The sequence below is a fragment of the Amia ocellicauda genome, chromosome 1 (assembly GCF_036373705.1).
Source record: "Amia ocellicauda isolate fAmiCal2 chromosome 1, fAmiCal2.hap1, whole genome shotgun sequence".
NCBI classification, from domain to species: Eukaryota; Metazoa; Chordata; class Actinopteri; order Amiiformes; family Amiidae; genus Amia; species Amia ocellicauda.
In genome coordinates, this window is record NC_089850.1 from 30,989,091 (window position 1) to 31,010,752 (window position 21,662).

General features: G+C 35.4%; 1 protein-coding gene across 1 annotated transcript in view; it reads right to left on the reverse strand.

Annotated features, from left to right (window-relative positions):
- Positions 1–21,662, reverse strand: part of ascc3 (activating signal cointegrator 1 complex subunit 3) — a 312,947-nt gene that overhangs the window by 221,644 nt on the left and 69,641 nt on the right. The window contains exons 9-10 of the mRNA XM_066701745.1: positions 14,004–14,204; positions 13,399–13,539 (exon numbers count right to left, since the gene is read on the reverse strand). Coding sequence (XP_066557842.1) covers positions 13,399–13,539; positions 14,004–14,204 — 342 coding nt within the window. The remainder of the gene's footprint in view (positions 1–13,398; positions 13,540–14,003; positions 14,205–21,662) is intronic.

Sequence of the window (21,662 nt, forward strand, 5' to 3'; positions counted from 1 at the left end):
TTGTATGCCGTTTTTGAGCTTTTTGCTTATTGTAGGCTATATAGTTATTTATGTTTTGTCTGCAGCGTGCACATTTAGAAAAAGTGTATTGATGTTATTTATAAGAATAATATTAATGTTTTATGATCACATTTCAATGTAATACTCCATTTGTGCTATATAAATGTTGTATTTGATGTTCATGAATAAAACTTCTCAGTTTTAAATGATGGTTTGCCTTTGATAGTCATATCACAGCTGTTAAAGAGCTATCAGTTACAATGACTGGCTTTGGCGCTTGTTGGCACTTCTAGTGTTAAAATTGAATTAAATTAAAAAATCTTAGTAAGTTGAAATTGTATTATTATATTTCTTAGTAGATGCCCTTATCCAGGGTGACTTTCAATTGTTAAAATATATCACTTTATTTTTTCATACAATTACCCATTTATACAGCTGGGTTTGACCTGGAACATTCTAGGTAAGGTACCTTGCTCAAGGGTATAATAGCAGTGTCCCCCCACCTGGGACTGAGCCCAGAGCCCTAACCACTATTGCACACTGCTGCCCAATTCTGTTACATGTATTTATCTTTCGTTTAGTAATAAGTGTGTCTGTGATTTTCAAAAGTGAAAAGTTTAATATATATATATATATATATATATATATATATATATATATATATATATATATATATATATATATATATATATATACAGTGGGGGAAAAAAGTATTTGATCCCCTGCTGATTTTGTACGTTTGCCCACTGACAAAGAAAATGATCAGTCTATAATTTTAATGGTAAAAATTAACATGCAAATCAATTTATAACTTTTTTTAAATGCGTTTTTCTGGTTTTTGTTGTTGTTATTCTGTCTCTCACTGTTAAAATACACCTACCATTAAAATTATAGACTGATCATTTCTTTGTCAGTGGGCAAACGTACAAAATCAGCAGGGAATCAAATACTTTTTTCCATCACTGTATATATGTATGTATGAAAATGGAAATGTCTATGGTCCATAGTTACAATACTGCATAATTACAAAAACAGTTTACTTCTTAAAAACTGATCACTGATTAACAGAACTTTACATGGAATAAGATGCTAGGCAGCTGGAAGTCATTTTCTTTTCAAATACAATACAGCCGTGCAGAGGTGTTTTAAAGGGAGTGGGAGCTAGAGTGAGGGAGAGAGAATGTGAGAGGAAGAACGAGAGCAAACAAGGGTATTGAACATTTTTCATACACATTGGATTGTAACTGGGCTGTTTTATTCAGATTGTGTGCCTGTTGCATTATAGTTGTGTTTGTAATGGCAAGCAGTTAGGTTTCCCAGATCTACCGAGGGATCAGCCGGAAAAGTTTAATGAGAGCTCAAAGATAGTTTATTTTTTATTTTTCCTTCCTTCTTTTCCCCTAATGTATATAATAAATCACAGTATTTCACATCACATTGTGGGTTTGGGTGTCAGACTAAGGTTGGCAGTGCTCCAGGTTTGCTGGTTCCGGCTCTGGAGTGGCTCCAGAGGTTCAGCTCCAGCTCCAGGCTGGCTCTAGCAGCCCCAGCTCCAGCTCCAGCTCCGGAGCAGCTCCAGTGCAGCTCTACACTGCTGCTCCGGCTGCTTTTAACCAGCTCCAGCTCCGGAGCCACAAAAAACAGTGCAAACTAGGATGCGAACGTTATAAATAATGATTCCTTTTTTACTTATTTTATATAAATAACTGTTTAACAAAAACAAAATATTAATAACAAACATCTGTTTAACCATTCACACATGAAAAAGTAGAAAATTGTAAAGATGTCTGTGACAATCAGGGTTGCCAGCCGGCCAGTATTTTAGCGGACTGTCCGATATTTGTAGACTACATGGCCAACAGTATGTGGACACCCCTTCTAATTAGTGTATTTGGCATGTGGGAGACTCTAGGACCAAGTAGAGGAAGATTCTATGATCTGATGAGATCAAAATAGAGCTTTCTGGTCTCAACGCTAAGCGCTACATTTGGTGCAAGCCTAACACCACACATCATCCTAAGAACACCATCCCTACCATGAGGCATGGTGGTGGCAGCATTATGTAAAATGGATGCAGCAGAGTACAAAGAAATCCTGTAAAAAAAACCTGCTGAAGTCTGCAAGAGACATGGGACTTGGGAGAAGATTAATCTTTCAGCAGGGCAATGACCCCAAACATACAGCCAAAGCCACACTGGAGTGGCTTAAAAATAAAAAGGTCAATGTCCTGGAGTGGCCCAGTCAAAGCCCAGACCTCAATCCAATTGAGAATATGTGGAAAGAGTTGAACATTGCTGTTCACCAAAGGTCCCCATCCAACTTGATGGAGCTTGAGCCATTTTGCAAACACGATGGGCAAACATTGCTGTGTCCAGCAAAGCTGGTAGAGACTTATACACATGGACTCATGGCTGTAATTGCTGCTAAAGGTGCCTCTACCAAATATTGACTGAAGGGGTGATTACTTATGCAATCAATTATTTTCTGTTTTGTATTTGTAATTAATTTAGAAACAAATGCAGATCATATTTTTCACTTTGACATTATGGAAATGTTCGATGTTGATCAGTGGCAAAAACTCCTGATTAAATCCATTCTGATTTAATGTTGTAACACAATGACATGTGGAAAAAGACCAAGAGGGATATATACATTTGAGAGCCACTGTAAAATCAAGCCACATAGCACTGAACTTTACTGAGAGCTCAATGACTTTCAACGTGGCACTGTCATAGGATGCCACCTTTCCAACAAGTCAGCTTGTCAAATTTCTGCCCTGCTAGAGCTGCCCTGGTGAGCTGTAAGTGCTGTTATTGTTAAGAGGAGACATCTAGGAGCAAGAACAGCTAAGCCATGAAGTGGTTGGCCACACAAGCAACACACAAGCCACACGGGACTGTTGAGTGCTGAACTACGCAGCACATAAAAATAGTCTTTCGTTGGTTGCAACAATCACTTCTGAGTGCCAAACTGCCTCTGGAAGCAACGTCAGCAGAATAACTGTTTGTCAGGAGCATCGTGAAATTGATTTCCATGGCCAAGCAGCCGCACAAGCCTAAGATCTTCAAGTGCAATGCCAAGCATCGGCTGGAGTGGTGTTAAGCTAGCCACCATTTGACCTGGGAGCAGTAGAAATGCGATCTCTGGAGTGATGAATCACACTTCATCATCTGGCAGTCCGATGGAGGAATGTGGGTTTGGCGGATGCCAGGCGAATGCTACCTGCATGAATGCATAGACCAACTGTAAAGTTTGGAGGAGGAATAATGGTCTCAGGGCTCAGCCCCTCAGTCCCACTGAAGGGAAATCTTAACGCTCCGGCCTACAATGACATTCTAGGTGATTTTGCACTTCCAAATTTGTGGCAGCAGTTTGGGGAAGTCCTTTCCTGTTTCAGCATGACAACCTGTGCACAAAGTAAGGTCCATACAGAAATAGTTTGTCGAGATTGGTGTGGAAGAACTTGCCTGGCCTGCACAGAGCCCTGACCTCAACTCCATCCACCCTTTGGGATGAATGGAAAAGCCAACTGTGAGCCAGGCCTGATCGCCCAACATCAGAGCCCAACCTCACTAATGCTCTTGTGGCTGAAATCCCTTCAACGATGCTCCAACATCTAGTGGAAAGCCTTCCCAGAAGAGTAGAGGCTGTTATTGCATCAAATGGGGGACCAACTCCATATTAATGCCCATGATTTTGGACAAGCAGGTGTCCACATACTTTTGGCCATGTAGTGTACTTAATGTACTTTGACCCCCTGTCCAGTATTTTTGGAAGATGTCCTGTTACTTTAAGTACTGTAATCTATTGAATGTTGTAAAAAATGTTATCGGTGTACAATTTGCCCTCAACTCCCCCCATCGTCGTTTAATTGCCAGCACTCCCTTTAGGTTGACATTTCGCAAACCCCCCCCACCCATCCCCCCATCAGGTGTCTGGTATTTTCGTATCTAAAAAGTGTCCAACAAAGTGCAAGGGGTATGACTCCAGCATGTGACCTTAACTCCCTGTCAGCCAACTTTTGGACAAACTAGTCAGGACATTTCAGATAACAGGTGGCTATAAAATTAGGTTAATTTAGGCAGATGAAGAATTTGGTTGGAATAAAATAATTTGGAAATACTTAAAACTTTATAGTTAAAATGGACTTTACTTCTTTTGCAAGTGGTTTTTGAGAGATGCCCTGAGATTATAGAATCACTTCTAGAAAGTGAGAGGTGTGAGAAAGTGAAGGTGTCATAATTACAATTAATAAAAAATAATGTATTATGTACTAACAGCTGGAGTGAGAACTGATCTTATTTTATAACCCCCAACACACAATACCTATGACTTAATATCTGGGTGAGTTTTATGAAGGGGGAGAAAGAGCGGAGCTGCTCCATGACCTCAGCTCCGCTCCGGCTCCAGCAATGCCAGCTCCAGCTCCGCTGCGGAGCACAATTAACAAAAACTGTCCAGCTCCGCTCCGGCCCCGGGTCCTGGAGCTGGCTCCGGGCTCTGCAGCCGGTGCACAGCCAACCCTATGTCAGACTATCCAAGACCCAGGATATTCTGACAAACCACGTGTCATTATATTTAACATATTTGAACTTCACCACTTGCTTAAGATTAACGAAGTTCACATAACTGGGTAAGAAACTGGTCAGATCAAGATTAATTTAATAAAAAGGTACAATACCAGCCTTCTGCTCTTCATTTGCAAGTATTCAAGTATTGTTTTAAAACCTGCCCCTAAAGAAAAGGAGATTTTTTTAGGGGGGAGATTTTCCCTTTCCCCCACACAAATAACACTTAAGATTAAAATTTTTGCCACCCTTACAGTATCGCAAGAGTAATGTGGAAGAACAGCAGTGAATAACACTAGCAAATGACAAACTACGGGCCTAAAGAGAGGCTGCAGTCCTAGCACTTGATTTAAAATTGAGTTGAAAAGAGCATTCCAGATAGCGTAAGCCATTAACATACATTGCAGTGGAAAATAAACTATGACTGTTCTTGGGTTTATCGTACGTTTGTAAGCAGCAGTCCTTTTTTCTATTCCAGACCCAACTGTATACAAGCCCAGAATGCTGTGCGATGTAAACTGTAAACAGTTTAGAAGACAGAAAAACAGCCCTTGACCTGAACTGGCTTATATCAAAAAAGGACAAAGCATCTCAAAGAAGGTTTCAAATTGGAAGATTTCTTTGCATGCACACGTTGGATTTCCATTGCTTATATGGTGTTTTTCCGTGATTGCGGAACAGTATCTTTGAATTTTGAGTAAGCTTGACAACACCACGTCTGCGTCTATCGCTAATAGACAATTAAGTATATTTTCAGTTAATAACATATCATTATGCCAGGGTCTGAGAAATCAAAATGGGAAACTCCACACAGAAGATTAAATGGCCAAAGTGGGGGATGATGATGTCACAGTACTGGTGCATATAAAGATTAAGTGACAGTGGCATCCAGTATGAAAAGCATTTAAGCTGAATGCAAGTACATTCTGTAATTTAGAATTTTTGATACTGTATTAAATATATGTTGGTATAATATCAAGTATATTATTTGATAGTATCTTTGATATGTATCTATGAAATACTTGGACAGTGACACAATTGTCATCATGATGACAATTGTGTCACTGTCCAAATATTTATGGACCTAACTGTATTTACTTCAGTCTGTCTCAATAGGATATCTTTGAAAGGAAAAGAGGATGAACCTGAATATAACAAGTGGACACACAGAGCACTGGGTTTAAGTATCTAATTTACAGGACTATTGATACCTGTAAAAAACAGCATTTAAATTAAGTTGAGCTAGCTAAATTGCTAGAAGCCTGCTGTTACATCTTAAACCAGCACTTCAGAGAAGTACAATCCCCCGCTGATACAGCTGAAGATATGTGAAATAAATCATACATTGGTTTTATATTGATTTTACCTTAGGTAGGGTGTGCATATTAAAGGATTGTTTCTTGACATTCTTGACTTGAAAGTACTTAAAATTGTTAGTAATTCATACAGAATTACTAGAATTTTTGTATGGCTGCCTCTAGTATGTTTGGGTTACAGTTTTCAAATTTGGAGAAACCAGTTTGATTATTTGGACAGAATTGCAGTGAAAAGCAGTGAACACTTTTGCAATTGGAAAAAAAAAACCTGTTTGTTCATCTAACCAGAAGACAAAATTGCAGTCCTATTGGCAAAGCCACAATAACAACAACAAGATATGTATGCCTACATTAAAAACGAAGTTTTGGAATACTGTGTAGCCCTGCATTTCCTCATTAAATCAGCTGTTAAAGAAGGGTCTGAACAAATGTGGAGGATACTTCATAGCTATGGAAATTATACTGAACTATTAATTGTCCCGTGATATGTGTCATTAGATTAATGAAAGCACTGATGTTAATTTTAAAACTAAATGCCAGGCATAATGATAGTACAATTGTAGTCCCCTGGCCGCTTAAATATCGCTTCATATTTATTTAGGCATTGTCAAACAATGTCACAAACAAATGCGTTATACATTAATGATTGTAAAATAGATGTTTTGTGCATACTACATGGAAAATTAAGCAGGAAAGAAAAGATTAGGCTATCAAGTATCAGCAACAACTAGCACTTCTTACATTTCGTATTGAAAAGGGACTTGTTTAAATGCTTCTCAGCTTGAATTAGCCCCAATCATGTTTCATGTGGCTTTTGTTCCAGCTGAGCTCCATACTTCATGAAACCCTTAATTGAACTACTAATCCACTTCATTAATCTTTTTTAATTGTCTTAATCTCTTATAAAATTGAAGATGTTAAATTTTCTAAAACAATGTATTTGTTGCTTAAAATTTCTAATTGTTTTATCAATTGAAAAAAGCACCCTATGAAATAATTATTTAATTAAATTACAAAATTAAAATGAATTAAAATTAAAAACAATGCAGGGGCTCCGAACAAACACCAAAAGACACACGCCCCAAGGTCTTATTATTGGAAAAAGATCCATCATTACCTGAAGATTAGAGAGCTATTCATACCTTGCCAACTTAAAGACATGAAATAGAGTAGAACGCTGCAATTTCTTAACAGAAGGGTGTGCACATTAAACCTAGAGAGTATAAAATGCATACTAATGCAAACAATATATAACAAACAAAAATAATAAGGCAAAGTCTTATAGTGGTGCCTTCTTTGTGCAACACCATACCCCAGAAGCAGGACCTTTACAGTTTGATTAGTTATTAATATTGTTCCAGCAGTTCCATATTTTCCTTTACAGGAAATACAGCAAGTTGTAGTTGAGTGAGAAGAACTTGCTGACAACCAACATGTTGAATACAAACTGCATATCATAACTTGATCAATAGATTCCAATGTAAAATAATGATTAAATTGGTTGTGTTATGTATTAATCTGTGAACTCTAAATCAAAATTCAAAATCAAATTTTAAGGTTTTAGAGAACAAACCCAGAGTTTAAAATATTTACAATTTTGCTAGCATGGCATGAGGGTTCTTTCATAGAAATTGTCTTCATTATCATTCTAATAGTGTAGCTTTTCTGAGAAGTGGAGGCTCACTCAAGTAAATCTGTTTTGGTCACAACCATGGTACCTGAAGGAAAACTCAAGCTCAATGTCTTGCATCAAAGTATCCACAGGAAATCAAACCATTGTATGCATTGAGAAATATAAATATCAGTATTTATTATCAGTTTAAACAACTACTCAGAAAGCCAAAAGTGTAATTGTGACTTCAATAGAGCTGATGCCAATTCCAAACTGTGCCATTTGGCGTTGCATAATAGTCTCCTTCTTCACTGTGTCTGTATTATAATTATAAACTAAAGCAATAATAGTTATAATGGGCCAATGCTATATTCACTTGAGAATTAGCCACCACGCTGTGTTACTATCCCAGCAGGGATACCATTTTCTGGTAGTTAAATAATTGTAAATTTAAGTGAAAAATATTAATTTTCTTTATTTAGTCATTTATTAAGTGACCACCGTCACTTCTCATCTGCCATTCTCTCCTTTATATTCAATCTTCTTAATGTTGCTAATATTTATTATTAGAAAAAATGTTTCTGACAATTTATACTGAGCACCTGTGCACAACAGATTAAACCATTAGCCTTTTAGTCCCCTGGAGGACTGGGATCAAATGCTGCTTAGGTGAATGTGGAATGTTAAATGCAGTCAAATTACACCCCAGCCTAAATTAGTAACAATAACAAAACCGCCATACCGTTTCGACCAATTCAGTTATTTTCAGTCATTTCTAGACAAGAGCACTTATCAGTGTACACATTCTAGACAAAGGATATGGTTTAGGCACACAAATAGAGCACACTGGAGAACATGTTGTCACTGTGCTTTAACTAGCATGTGAAGAGACAGAGGAATATTCTTTTCAATATTATTTGCCAAGTGTGGTAAATTACAAAAACATGCATATGGTGCATGTGCTCCTAAATATATTACATGTACCAGAAACAAATTAAATAAATTTCATAACATGAGAATATGTTGGATTAAAAACAAGCCTGTAACCAGTTTACCTTTTCTAGGTACTTATTATAGTATTAACAAAAAAAAGTACACTAAAAGAGGCTGAAATTATTCAATGATTCACTAAGGATATGACATTTCTAGCACTGAGTACTTAAATATTAAGATAAAGACAGTAATCCTCAGTAGTCAGCTCTCGTCGATATATTTTAAAAAAATGTTGCTGAGCATTTGTATTGATGTGCACCTTTTTAATCCGCATCACAGTTTTTTTTTTAAACTAATTATCATTAATAAAACAAGACACGTTTTAGATTAAAAGGAAAACACAAAATCATTATATAATCAAACTAATAGTCATACTGAAGTTGAGGAAAAAATGCAAACATTAATCATGAAATTGAACAGCTAACTCCCCACTGTTTTTGAGCCTGCTTAGAATGCTTAAAGCCCCTTTCTAATCAAGAACAGAAAACCATGGGCCACAATGTGTCAATTCCTCTTAGAAGAACAGCATAGAGGATGTCTAATGCAGTTTATGATACTGAGCAGGAAAATAATTCCTAATATTTAGGCATAACTTGAGCCCACAGTGCACACGTTTTTGTGCATACATTGATGAATTCACATTTTCCAGGCTGCTGTCTTGTTTCATGACTGTCAAATATGATGGCAAATTCAGAAAATGAACAGTATCATCTCAAAGCCCTCGAGTCCAGGAGTAAATCAGCCCATTGGCTTCTCTCTCCTACCCATGCACAGATGATACACCCCCAATGAGAATGATGTGCACACCCCCACAGGCTCATGTGCTCATGCCTATGCACACAACATATCCATGCATACAACATATCCATGCATACACACATATACTTAGTCACCCCCACTGCCACCTAGAGTGCAAATAGCTGATGACTAAATATTGGAGGGTTTATTTAAATATCACCCAACACACTGTGGCTAGTTGTGCAAGATAGATGATAGTGTTCAAAAACTGAACAAGGGTTTGCAAAGAGATGTAAGGCTGGACAAATATGAAATACTCTCCCACCTCCCCACCTGTGCACTGGATGCAGAGGACTAGCAGATTAAATTATGTCATCAAACCTGGTGTTATTGGCACCGATAACGAAGAATGAAATAATAATACATCGCTTTACTATTATTGTTATTATTATATTAATTAGGATTATTTGTGGTAGTAGTGAGTTTATATACAAATCCATTAGCATTCAGTTCTCTCCCTTAGTAGTATTATCTGTATAAACCCAATGCCTACTGATGGTCACTGGAGCAGGGAGGTAATCAATCTAGACAAGATTAGGCAGTGCATTCACATGACAATGTGTGTGAATAACTGTATGATAAAGCCAAAAATAATCAAATATTTTGCGTTCTTTAGCCAAAGGATTATTTCTAAAAGACATACAATACAGTATGTAGCCTACAGCCTAATGTATAGTTGCTGCTCCTGATTAAGTTATTATTAAATTACTTCATGGCTAACATGTAAGTTTACAACCAAATGTGCTTTAGGAACATGTGATTACATTTTTCTGATGTGTGATATTACGAATGTGTAATAACAATCAGGATGTATTGTATATGAGCCTGGCCATTGTTACTAAAATACATTTTTAAATATCCAACAAAAAAAATATGATCCAAAAAAAATAGGGGAACTGTGTAGCAACTCTTGTGTAGCAACTGACTATGTTTTGTGTGTCCTGTCTGTAAACAAAAGTGACAAGTTGACCTTTTAAAGTTCAAACAATCATGCTGACAGAATGCAAAGCATTATACGGGAGGAAGGGAAAAGGTTAAGCAGGAGTTCTGTTAATCTTGATTAAAAATGTATTTTATACTTTATTCATTTTGATTGATGCTGTTGACACTATTTTCAGTTTGGAATCCATGTAAAAAACTGAGCAGTTAATTGTATATTTAAATAATGTCATTTTTACCATCTGTAAAAACTGCTTCTGAGACTGCTGCCTGGGCCCTGTATTACGAACATCGCCGACTACGACCAGAACTCTGCCAAGGCCAGAGCACACCTGGCCAGATGCTGCCAGGATGGGGTAGGCTGGAAGCGGGCCAGGGTTTCTTTGACTTGCCTCACAAAAGCCACCTCTGTGCCTTACCATGCCATTATCAGTGAGTGCTGCATTAGGCCGTGTCATAAGTGAGGGCTGCATTAGCCTTACAATATTATAACACAGACCTGCTATGTGCACTGTGGCTTCAGCGATGGATGGCTTGAGAGCATACTTTTCAGGGGCGTATGAGCTGTTGAAATGTCTCTCACGTTAGTACAAAGGTCAAAGTGCCATGAAAAGGAGCAGGTCAAGGGAAATAAAGCCACAAATGAAAATAAAGACCACACAATGGTTTTATAACAAATCATCATTTCAGCAAAGGAATACCTTAGTTGGGTTAATGGTGTTGCATAACAGTATTTTCTGTCTTTGTAAAAAATAAATGTGAAAGTAATCAAACCTTAAGGCAACCAGAAAGTTTGTAAAATGAAAAACAAAAAACAACTACAACCATGTGGCACAGGGAGTGATGTGTGTAAAAATTGCTGGGGAGAACATGGAAGAGGGTTCGAAAAGAATAAATCATTGGTGATTCAATTTTTAGTTTTCTGTACAAGAATAAGTATATAGCTGTATATAAATGTAGATACATATACAGTACTGTGCAAACGTTTTAGGTAGGTGTGAAAAACTGCTGTAAAGTAAGAATGCTTTCACAAATAGACATGTTAATAGATTATATTTATCAATTAACTAAATGCTAAGTGAGTGAACAGAAGAAAAATCTACATCAAATCAATATTTGGTGTGACCACCCTTTGCCTACAAAACAGCATCAATTCTTCTAGGTACACTTGCACACAGTCAGGGATTTTGTAGACATATAGTCAGGTGTCTGATTAAATAATTATACCAAACAGGTGCTAATGATCATCAATTCAATATGTAGGTTGAAACACAATCATATAAAACTGGGTGAGGAACAGCCAAACTCAGCTAACAAGGTGAGGTTGCTGAAGACAGTTTACTGTCAAAAGTCATACACCATGGCAAGGCTGAGCACAGCAACAAGACACAAGGTAGTTATACTGCATCAGCAAGGTCTCTCCCGGGCACAAATTTCAAGACAGACAGGGGTTTCCAGATGTGCTGTTCAAGCTGTTTTGAAGAAGCACAAAGAAACGGGCAATGTTGAGGACTGCAGACGCAGTGGTCGGCCAAGGAAACTTACTGCAGCAGATGAAAGACGCATCATGCTTACTTCCCTTCGCAATTGGAAGATGTCTAACAGTGCCATCAGCTCAGAATTGGCAGAAAACAGTGGGACCCTGGTACACCCATCTACTGTCCGGAGAAGTCTGGTCAGAAGTGGCCTTCATGGAAGACTTGCGGCCAAAAAGCCATACCTCTGATGTGGCAACAAGGCCAAGCAATTCAACTATGCACGATTTTTTCACACCTACCTAAAACTTTTGCACAGTACTATACATATGTATGAAGAGCAAGTTTATTATATAGTTTATTTAGAGTTACTAACATAATATGGTGTCACACATTTTATAGTCACTCTCTCTCACTGATGCAGCTATAATAAACTACATCTAACAATCTACATCTGTTTCTGTCACTATGATATTCTAGAAGGTTTATTTATTTTTCCATAAATTCAGCATTTTATATTATACAAATATATATTTTTTTAATCGATAGAGTTATTACTCAAGAATAAAAGCACCTAGATCTTTTTTGTTAAGAACTACAACATATTCAATTCCATAAATTGGATACTATTCTTCATCCATGTTTGTATACTTTCTAAATAATTGTTTTTCATTTGTCTCTGAAAGAGAATGAGCTACTACCCTCACTCTCAAATAATCTCCAAGTTTGTCAGTCTTGCTAAGTGGTGTAATTGATGTAATTATGTAATTTATGCAGATTAGAAAAAGCAGTGCTCCACTGAGTACCTCACCACAGGATCAGCTGGGGAAGTACTGTCATTTTCTTAGCAAAGCCATGGTTTTGATAAAAGGAATTTTCAAAAAGAGAGAAACAAAAATATACAGTACTTTCCCCAAATAGGTTGTTTTCCCTTTGGTCTAGAGCAAAGCAGCATAGATCTAGTCAAATAGGTATTTTGTGTTTACAGGTAAAGTGTGAGTTTGGGAAAGATATTTTGTTCTCTCTGCAACTCTGATGATTACATTTCCATACAAATCAGAACATGCTGAAAGACCTATGAACGGCTGAGAATACTTGAGAGTTTTTATAACATTTGGTTTGTGTAAAAGAGCTTGACTGGTTTTCTTAAAAAATATATAAATTAGATCTATTTTAGATAATCAGGAGCAATAAACACAGTTCCCTTTGAAACTCTGTACACTAGGCGTTACATATGTATGACAGTGACTGCCACTGAACCATTTCCGGTCTATTTCTTAAAATACGTTTGTTACCCAACTTATAGATATAAATGCTACAGAACAAAAAAAAAAAAAAAAAAATTAAAAGCTGTTTGGGGGCTTGACTTGAAAGCACACAATTAATAGATATATCTATATCTATTGTCAAATAAATGACATAAAGTAAGTACTGCAGCATTGACATAAAGCATTTTACCTCCAAAGATACTGCTACGATTGCTTAGCTAACCAGTCTGTAGTTTTTTCAGTTCTCCTGTGTTAGTATCCTTAAATTTGAAGTTCAATACATTGTCTCAAAAATGTTTTTGGAATTGTCACCTCATATACTATATTCAGTGGAAAGCAGAGTTGAAGGAAATGCATGGGACCTCTATTTTACATGGACAAGGCTATCTGCTGTGAGCCATGTCAATTCTTGCAGCTGTGTGGATTTACCTGTGTCCGCAGAATTTCACCTTTGGTCAGCTGCATATCTCCGGTCAGCTCCTTCACACTGATGCCCAGTGGTTCTAGACGCTTACTGAAGTAATTTGTCATCTCAGCAGCCAAGGCCTTCATCGGGGCAACATATACAATCTGTAGTGAAAGGACACTCAGTTGATAAATGAGTAAACCCCACAATATCATTTGTTCCTTGGCAACAAGTACAAATCACAATTTATTGTGAAATATGAAGCAGGCCACTTAGAATGAAAAACTTTAATGGTGATATATGAAAACTGGTTATCATTGTTGGCTAGGTTGGGAACTGTTTAAAGGGCAATGGATTTTGTTTACATAGGGCTACTGCTTGGAAAAGTGGTGCTGCATTACATCCAAATGAATTTTTAAATTTTGCATCACTTACTTGTTTGTTTCAGGTGGGCAAATAAATCTTCCAGTTTCAAATTAGGTATTATGGCAGTAATGAACATAAAGGAAGCAATGTTACTTGTGATGACTTAGAGACGAGTAGTAACCTTGACATGAAGTCTGCCTATGCATTCTGATTGTTAACAATATAATACTTAAAAAGATAAAAGCTTCCATTTGATTTATACCTTAAACTCATCCTTTCTGATAACTCCTCCTTGAATATGCTGGCGAATTTCATGCAGAACAGTTAGCATTGCAATATTGGTTTTCCCAGCTCCAGTGGGTGCACAAATCAGCATATTTTCATTTGTGTTATATGCTGTCTCAAACACTATTGACTGGATGCGGTTCAGTCTCTTCATCCCCTTGAAAGCAAATTGGCCAATCTGTAAAGATAAAATATTTAACATATTACCAGGCATTATTAAAATATCTAGTTATCTCTGAAACATGTATATATACATACATTGAAACATGAATACCACAAAATCATGCAAAACCATATATCACAAAGCAATAAATTTGAATCAGTTCACATCAGTGGAAAAGTTTAACAGTATTTGGCACTTCATGTCAATGGTCCATTTAGAATCAATGCTTCTACAGATCCTTACAAAACAAATCTCCCTTCACAATTGCAAAACACACTGTTTTACTTTTTCAGTTGGCAAAGCTAAGAAAATATGTTGTGTATTTCAAAATATGCTATATTAACATTTGGGTCTAGCATATATATGTTAAATATACACACAAACACATATATATATATAGAGAGAGAGATTTACATATGCCTAGAATTATTCATTCTGTTTAGTAATTTAGTTTAGTAATTCCACCATGCCACACACTGTTATTTTAGCCGTAGTCTGCACACAATTCACCTTTCTGGATAATAGTACACTTAAATGTAGAAGTATGTAGACTACAGGGTGTGTGTATCATGCTTAATGCTTAAGAGCAATATTCAAACAGGTAGCTAGAAAATAATGTATTTTATTTACAATTTTTTGCATTCATCATCATCAAGGGCTTTCTGACTGCAGTGTGTGAAGTGTTGCCAACCCCAGCTAAGCCAGTACTGTTGTGGAGAGCATGAAAGTCTCTGTAGTTAGAAACAGTGGGCAAAAGGGTTTTCAAACTCATTTGGCTTCTGATAAGGAAAATCTTGAAGCCAGTTCTAACTGTCATAAATGAAGACTCCCAGGTGCACAGCATCATTTTACTGTTATTGTGCAGGTATGATTTTATTAGTAGTAGCAACATTCAGATTTGTATTATTAATATTTTGTTTTATTAATTACCTGCTGTTGTTCAAAGTTAATAAGCAATGTAACATGAAACTAAACAAATATGCAAATTACTAGCTGTACTAATAATGATATAGTATCAATATGAAAATTGCTACTACTGATGCTAGTACTAAGATCAGTAATATTAGTTAAAGTAGTTCCATAATCCATTAACCCACATTTGTGGAAAAGAAAAATTGAATATCTGTTTTAAAATGGCTGAACTTTTCCTTGTTGGGTACAAATATGTACCAGAGTGGTTGAGGGTGACAAAGTGTTATTAATGCTTCAGAGGACAAGTTTATTAGTGTCCACTTAAGCATCTAAAGCTGATGGACGCCACTGATTTCTGTACAGCTGTAAATGACAAAGTAAAATGCTCTGGCAGGCACTTGTTAGAAGCTAACTGTTCGTGAATGTGTTACCAACTTTTTTTGTTGCCATGAGATCACAAATATGTATGAAACCAATATTGCACTTAAAATGTACAAGAAGTATAAAATGGTTACTCATTCTTGAATATTTTGTATCAATGGGAAGACACAAATCCTACAAAATAAATATCAAAAACGCAATCTAAAAGTCAGCATTGGTGAACATTTGCTGGTTATATTAACTGTTTTACACAGAAAGATATCTGTTTAGAGAAATACATACTTCAAAAGAAGAAAAACAACAAGGAATGAAATAGAAGAGCAGCTACAGCTACAGTTATGCAAATCAAAATTACATCACAACATTGTGCGCACTGAGAAGGAAACTAACTGCAAAAAGTACTTGGTAGGAGGAATGTGAAGAGCACACTATTTACACAGTATTCAGGGCACTTGAAGCCATATTTTAAGCAACTATCTCGTTGCAATTAACTGTGGGCTAGAGTGCACACATCAGTCAATCAGCCACGGTCCTAGTAAAACAGATAGCAGAATAATGCCATTCCCCCATCAAGCTGCAACAAAATGTTTCCATTTCTGGTAAGTTACAGATTTACAGATGGTTTGTGGCAGCCATCTAATGCACATATGCACCGCTATTAACACAGAATTGAACACTTTGGATATACCTTAAGGAGACCTATTCTGTCAATGTGTCAGTACTGAAGCCAATTACAACATCACAAGGGTGTAGGCAGAATATTCAGTCTTCAATCATGATGGGTTTTATCCTCCCTAATTTGCGTGGCAACTGCATTTCTGTGGGATGACAGTCTGAGAGACTGGTGGATCGGGGATAAGCAGTAGCTGCTGACACAACTGCACCCCACAACCTCTAACGAACACAACAGCAAATGTTACAGCACTTGAGCAAACATCTGGAATATTCAAAATGCAAATGCAATGTTTTAATGTCTCTGGGGCAACAGTCATACACTCCATCCCTCTGAAAGGATGGCAATATATTTCAAAAGAAAACAAGCTAGAATAACATAGCACTCTGTAATGAATGTGCTGTTGAACTGTTGGAGGAAAGATTACAGGGTTTAAAGGGAAGGAGATGCTAAATGTCATGCCGCAGCGATGGTGGTTGCAGATGTTTTTGGATGAATCTGCCTGCCAGATGAATAAATACAAATAAATGTGTATTGCAGATTGCTTTTTTACAATTTAGTAAGTTTTCACTCACTGTATCTTTCTACATATGTAATTATCATGACTAAGGTTTACTTGGAATTTTATTTTTTTAATTTAAAAAACATTGACCACATGCTCCATCCATTTAATTTATTCATTATTGTGGTTTCAGAACACCGCATGAGCAGAGATGCATGTGTCAAATCATTATTTATTGCAACTTTTCTAGACCCACTGTGTCCTGATTAGCTGAGCAATACTTAAGGCCACAGCTGAGAACTAACTCCACATCAAGTCACAGTTTTGTATGCATTTTTGCCCTAGTAACATCAGATACGCAAGCTCACCAACTGCAACACTTCTAAATGTACACTCCCAGTCATATGCCAATGATGTTCCCAGAGTTTGTAACTAAATATTTAAAGTATAATTCACTAATCTATGAGAACAAAACTGCATAATTATTATACATAGTTTACATAAAAATGTCCATTGATTGTTAATGGCATGGATGCTTCAACCTTACTATAACAGCTTCAAGATAACAGAACTAAAGTATGTATAAGAAATGCATTAAAGAGAAGTCATGAACACTGTGACAAAATGTAGTGTTGCTTGTTCTTACAGTAGCTCCTCAGTGCATCTCCCTAGGGGATTGTAAACATTCAAAGGAGGTTTTGAGTATCATTTTAATTTTGTTTTTAAATAGATTGTCTATTTTAAGAAATTGAACCTTTAACAGTCCAGAGTTACATAATAAGATACAAATATAGGTAGGTCATTAAGATTAAAGCATAAATCCTTCTTTTTATGGAAAGCATTATTGCACCTAACAGAGAGAACAGACCAGGCAATCAATTTATTTCACAATAAAGAATAAATGTAAAATTACTGAAGAATCATGGGTAACATCATTAACATTCAACTAAGGTTTCATGACATATACATTACCAGTAGGTGAATATTGATATTTAATGTCTAATTTAAAAATAAAGTCCTGCTTTAATCAAAGGCAACTTTAAAACTGACTGACATAGTAAAAATCTTTAACATCAGAACATGGTAACTTGAACAGCACTGGCATTTCACTGCATTATCTCTCTGCCATTATGTGTGTGTGCAAGCAAAGCAAACATTCATTTGCAGTTGCAGTTTTTTCTAAAGGATTAAAAGGGCAGCAAAACCAAGTGATTAACACTTCATTTAAACACAGGCAGTAAGATGTATTACACTTTCTGAATACAATTGAAAGAGTACTTGGGGAAAAAAATACAATCCTCTAATTCTCAATTTTTTTTAAAGATTTTTGCTATAAGTGCATCTCCAATTTTATACACACACACGCACACAGGTGTTCAACATAATGAAATGAACTAGGATACATAATAAAAAGATATCTGTAATATGGCATATGCTAATGAGTAACAATTAATCCATATGCAAGATTCACTTTTCCTATAATGGTGTCTTCAAATACTCAAAAGATCACACTGAAACATATGTATGAGTGAATGAATGAATGAATGAATGAATGAATGAATAAATAAATAAATAAATAAATAAATAAATGTATTAGAAGAGAATCCTTTTACCCTGTACAATTTTGCTGGTAAGGGATAGAAATATAATTGTAATATTTATTTAATAAAACTCATTATTACAGTAGTTTTAACTTTAAAATGTGAATAAATCTTGCAAGAAAACTAACATGCTTCCATAATAAATCAACAGTAGGTGAATGCAATGACAACCTGAACCTACTAATGTCGCAAAACTGAGGAGACTATCACATACACAGAGACTGAAATAAATCAATCTCTTTAGCCCGGAACAGACAAGGATATGTGCATATCTGATTCAGGTATTCAAGGCTTCAGTATTCAAATAAAGTCAACACTCCAACACTCAGCTCAAGAAGTAGCCAAAACTAGGACCAGGTGACACAAACAAAAGCATCTTTCATCACTAAGACCTAGCAACTAAAGAAGCAAGGTTAAAATGGATCACTTTTGTTTATAACAATTATTATGCTCTACATTTAACAACAAATCAGTTATATTCAGCAAGCACCTCACAATGTGGAGACATGGATACAGATTCCATTTTGGCACCTACATCTGAAAGGAAATGTCATTTGTAACAAGACATAGACAGGTTTTAGAAGAGACACTATACATAATCAAGGATACTGTCTAGGATCACCGTGACATAGTACAGTATTGACTGAATATGTTTCCTGAGCAATGGAAAACAGGTATGCTTAGAAACAGATCTCCAGATGCATTAAATCCATAGCCAATGGAAACAAAACAAACAACCTGAGCAAGAGCATCATTTTCATTCCATTTGTTTCATTGCCCATAATTAGAAAATAATATATGAATTATGTATGTAAATCAAATTTTGCCAAATAAGGTTAGTGACATGAAAATGATTCATGTAATATTAGCTTACTGCACATGAAGTGAACAGTCAAGACACATAGCGTAATATTATTTAGCACAGACACTGGGGTACCCTGCCATATACCTATTATAGTTTATGGCTTACAATGCATCACATACCTATACACACATTAGATTACAGTCAATTAAATATATTAAGTACCGAAGTGCCTTACACTTTCTTTAGATGCGTACACGTCCTCCTTTAAAAGTCCAAACCAAATGTCAATGCCAATGTTAAAATGTCAAGGTACTATCCTTTATAAATGTTGTTGCACCTGATGATGCCTTTTAAATATTTTTCATTTTCTTTCCCCAAAAGGAATTCATTAATTTTAATTGTGAATGAAGGGTAATTAACATAGTAAATAAACAGTCAATGATCATATGTGGTAACATGGGGAAACAAAATATACATGTGCTTTTTGAAGGAAATGAGACATTAATTGGATCCACATGGATTTGGTTAATAGTTTTCAGAGATTTTAAAACATTTAAAGACTGAAAATGCCGTAAGTGATTATGATTTTATTATTAACTCCCACTTTCATGGGTATGTCTCTCTATAATCTGTTTCAAAGTCCATTGAAAACCTGATGTGACATTGCTTCATGCCATCTACAGCTCTGGAAAAAATTAAGAGACCACTTAACATTGATTTCTGAACTTGGGAGTGGCCTCTTAATTTTTTCCAGAGCTGTATATGCCATTACAGTATACAGGATCATGTTGTGTTTATTAAGTGAAAATGTTGGTGCAAAGTTAAGCAAAACAGACTTGTAGAAGCTAATGCACCTTAAATATAACATAATAGAAAATTAGAAATACTTGGAACAGTATTCAATTGAATTATTTGATTTAAATAGCATTATAATTAAAAATAAAGTAATGAAACATTGAGCACATAAAATATGTTGCCAACTGAACAGAAATACAGCGAAATCCATTCCTAACGGTTTAATTTTGATATAATACTCAACTGATTGTTATAAGTATCTGATGCACTTTACTAATTTACCTATGTAAAATGGATAAGCGTCAATGACATGACATGTATTGTTTGTGTCCGAAGCCATTATTTTCCAAAAATTTTTTTAAATAAATACATGTAATATATGAAATTATTATATGATATCTACTTTATATGGAACCAATTTCATTTTAAATATAACATATTTTTTGAGTTTTGGTATTCCAAAGCCCCAAAATGTCAGGTGGTGCAACCGTCTGAACATATATGCAGAGAACAAATTTGTAGTAAAAAGGTTATTTTACTCAATAAAATTCTTAATCAAATAGTTTGGCATAATTGTATGTTAAATTGCTTATAAATTATTAAAGTTGTGAACCAGTGCTATGTTAAATGTATTCTATTTAAAAAAAAACTTGTCAGAAAAATGCATTTCTCCAAATGTCAAATGGCGAAACCCATAAAAAAAAAAGCATTTTTATGTAATATCACTTTAAGAAAACTATGGCATCACAAAAGAAAACTCCAAATGATCCCTATGCTGCAGTAACAAGATTAGCAATTCTCTCACAAATATTTGATAATTTGTGGTATGACCCCTGGAAAATTACAAAACAAAAATGGTTTTGTAGCAATTTATGTTTTATTTTAAAAATGTACCTATACACTTTTCTTCAGGGCTAAGTTAATGCCTGTTAGATTTGAATTGAGTTTGAAAAGTCAGGTGGCAAAACCAATAAGTAAAATGGTGCAACCAGAATTCCAGTTACATCAATGGAAAAAAGTCATGTTTATTCATGTTTTCTAATATATTAAATACATTTGAATCTACTTTAATTTATTTTTGTTTCAGAAACACCTGAACTAAATAGATTAACCCAGCATCTCATTGTGAACCTCCAAGTCCACAGTGACACAGTCATACATGAAAGAATGTTTGATAGTTAATATATGTAATACACTGAATTTATAGTCAGGCTTCATACATTTCATATAGAAAACATATTTTTAAGATATTTTCAAAGATGTTTAAACTATTGTATGTGTGTTCAGAAAATAATGCATTTTGTATTTCATGAAAACAGTGATTTTGATTTATATTTTTGCATTTTGTGGTACAAAGTTTCTCTAAAAGTTTCGCATTGGTTAGGTTATTTCAGTTGCACATTATTCCTTCATTTCTTATTCTATTTACACCCAACAATGTCAACAAAGTTTAGTTTGAGTGGTATTTCAACATAAAATGTTCCTTACACTTTAATGGAGGAAAATGTCAAAAATTTCAATTTTAAAAACGCATTTCTGTTTTTGTGAAAAAAAACTTGGTAGTAGTGTAATATAGTTTGTCTGATCATGATCAACTATGCAAAAAATTATAGTACAGTTTGTCTATTTTCATTTGATAGGTGTCACATACCTGTATTCCTTATAATGTCCATATTAAAAATGTAATATATAAAAAATGTATATAAACAAGCGAAAATGGAGGTGAGTTAAAAGCCAGAAGAAACCAGAATAAAATACATGAACTTTTTTCTTGTTATTTTGTGATAATCAATTGTTATTGAGC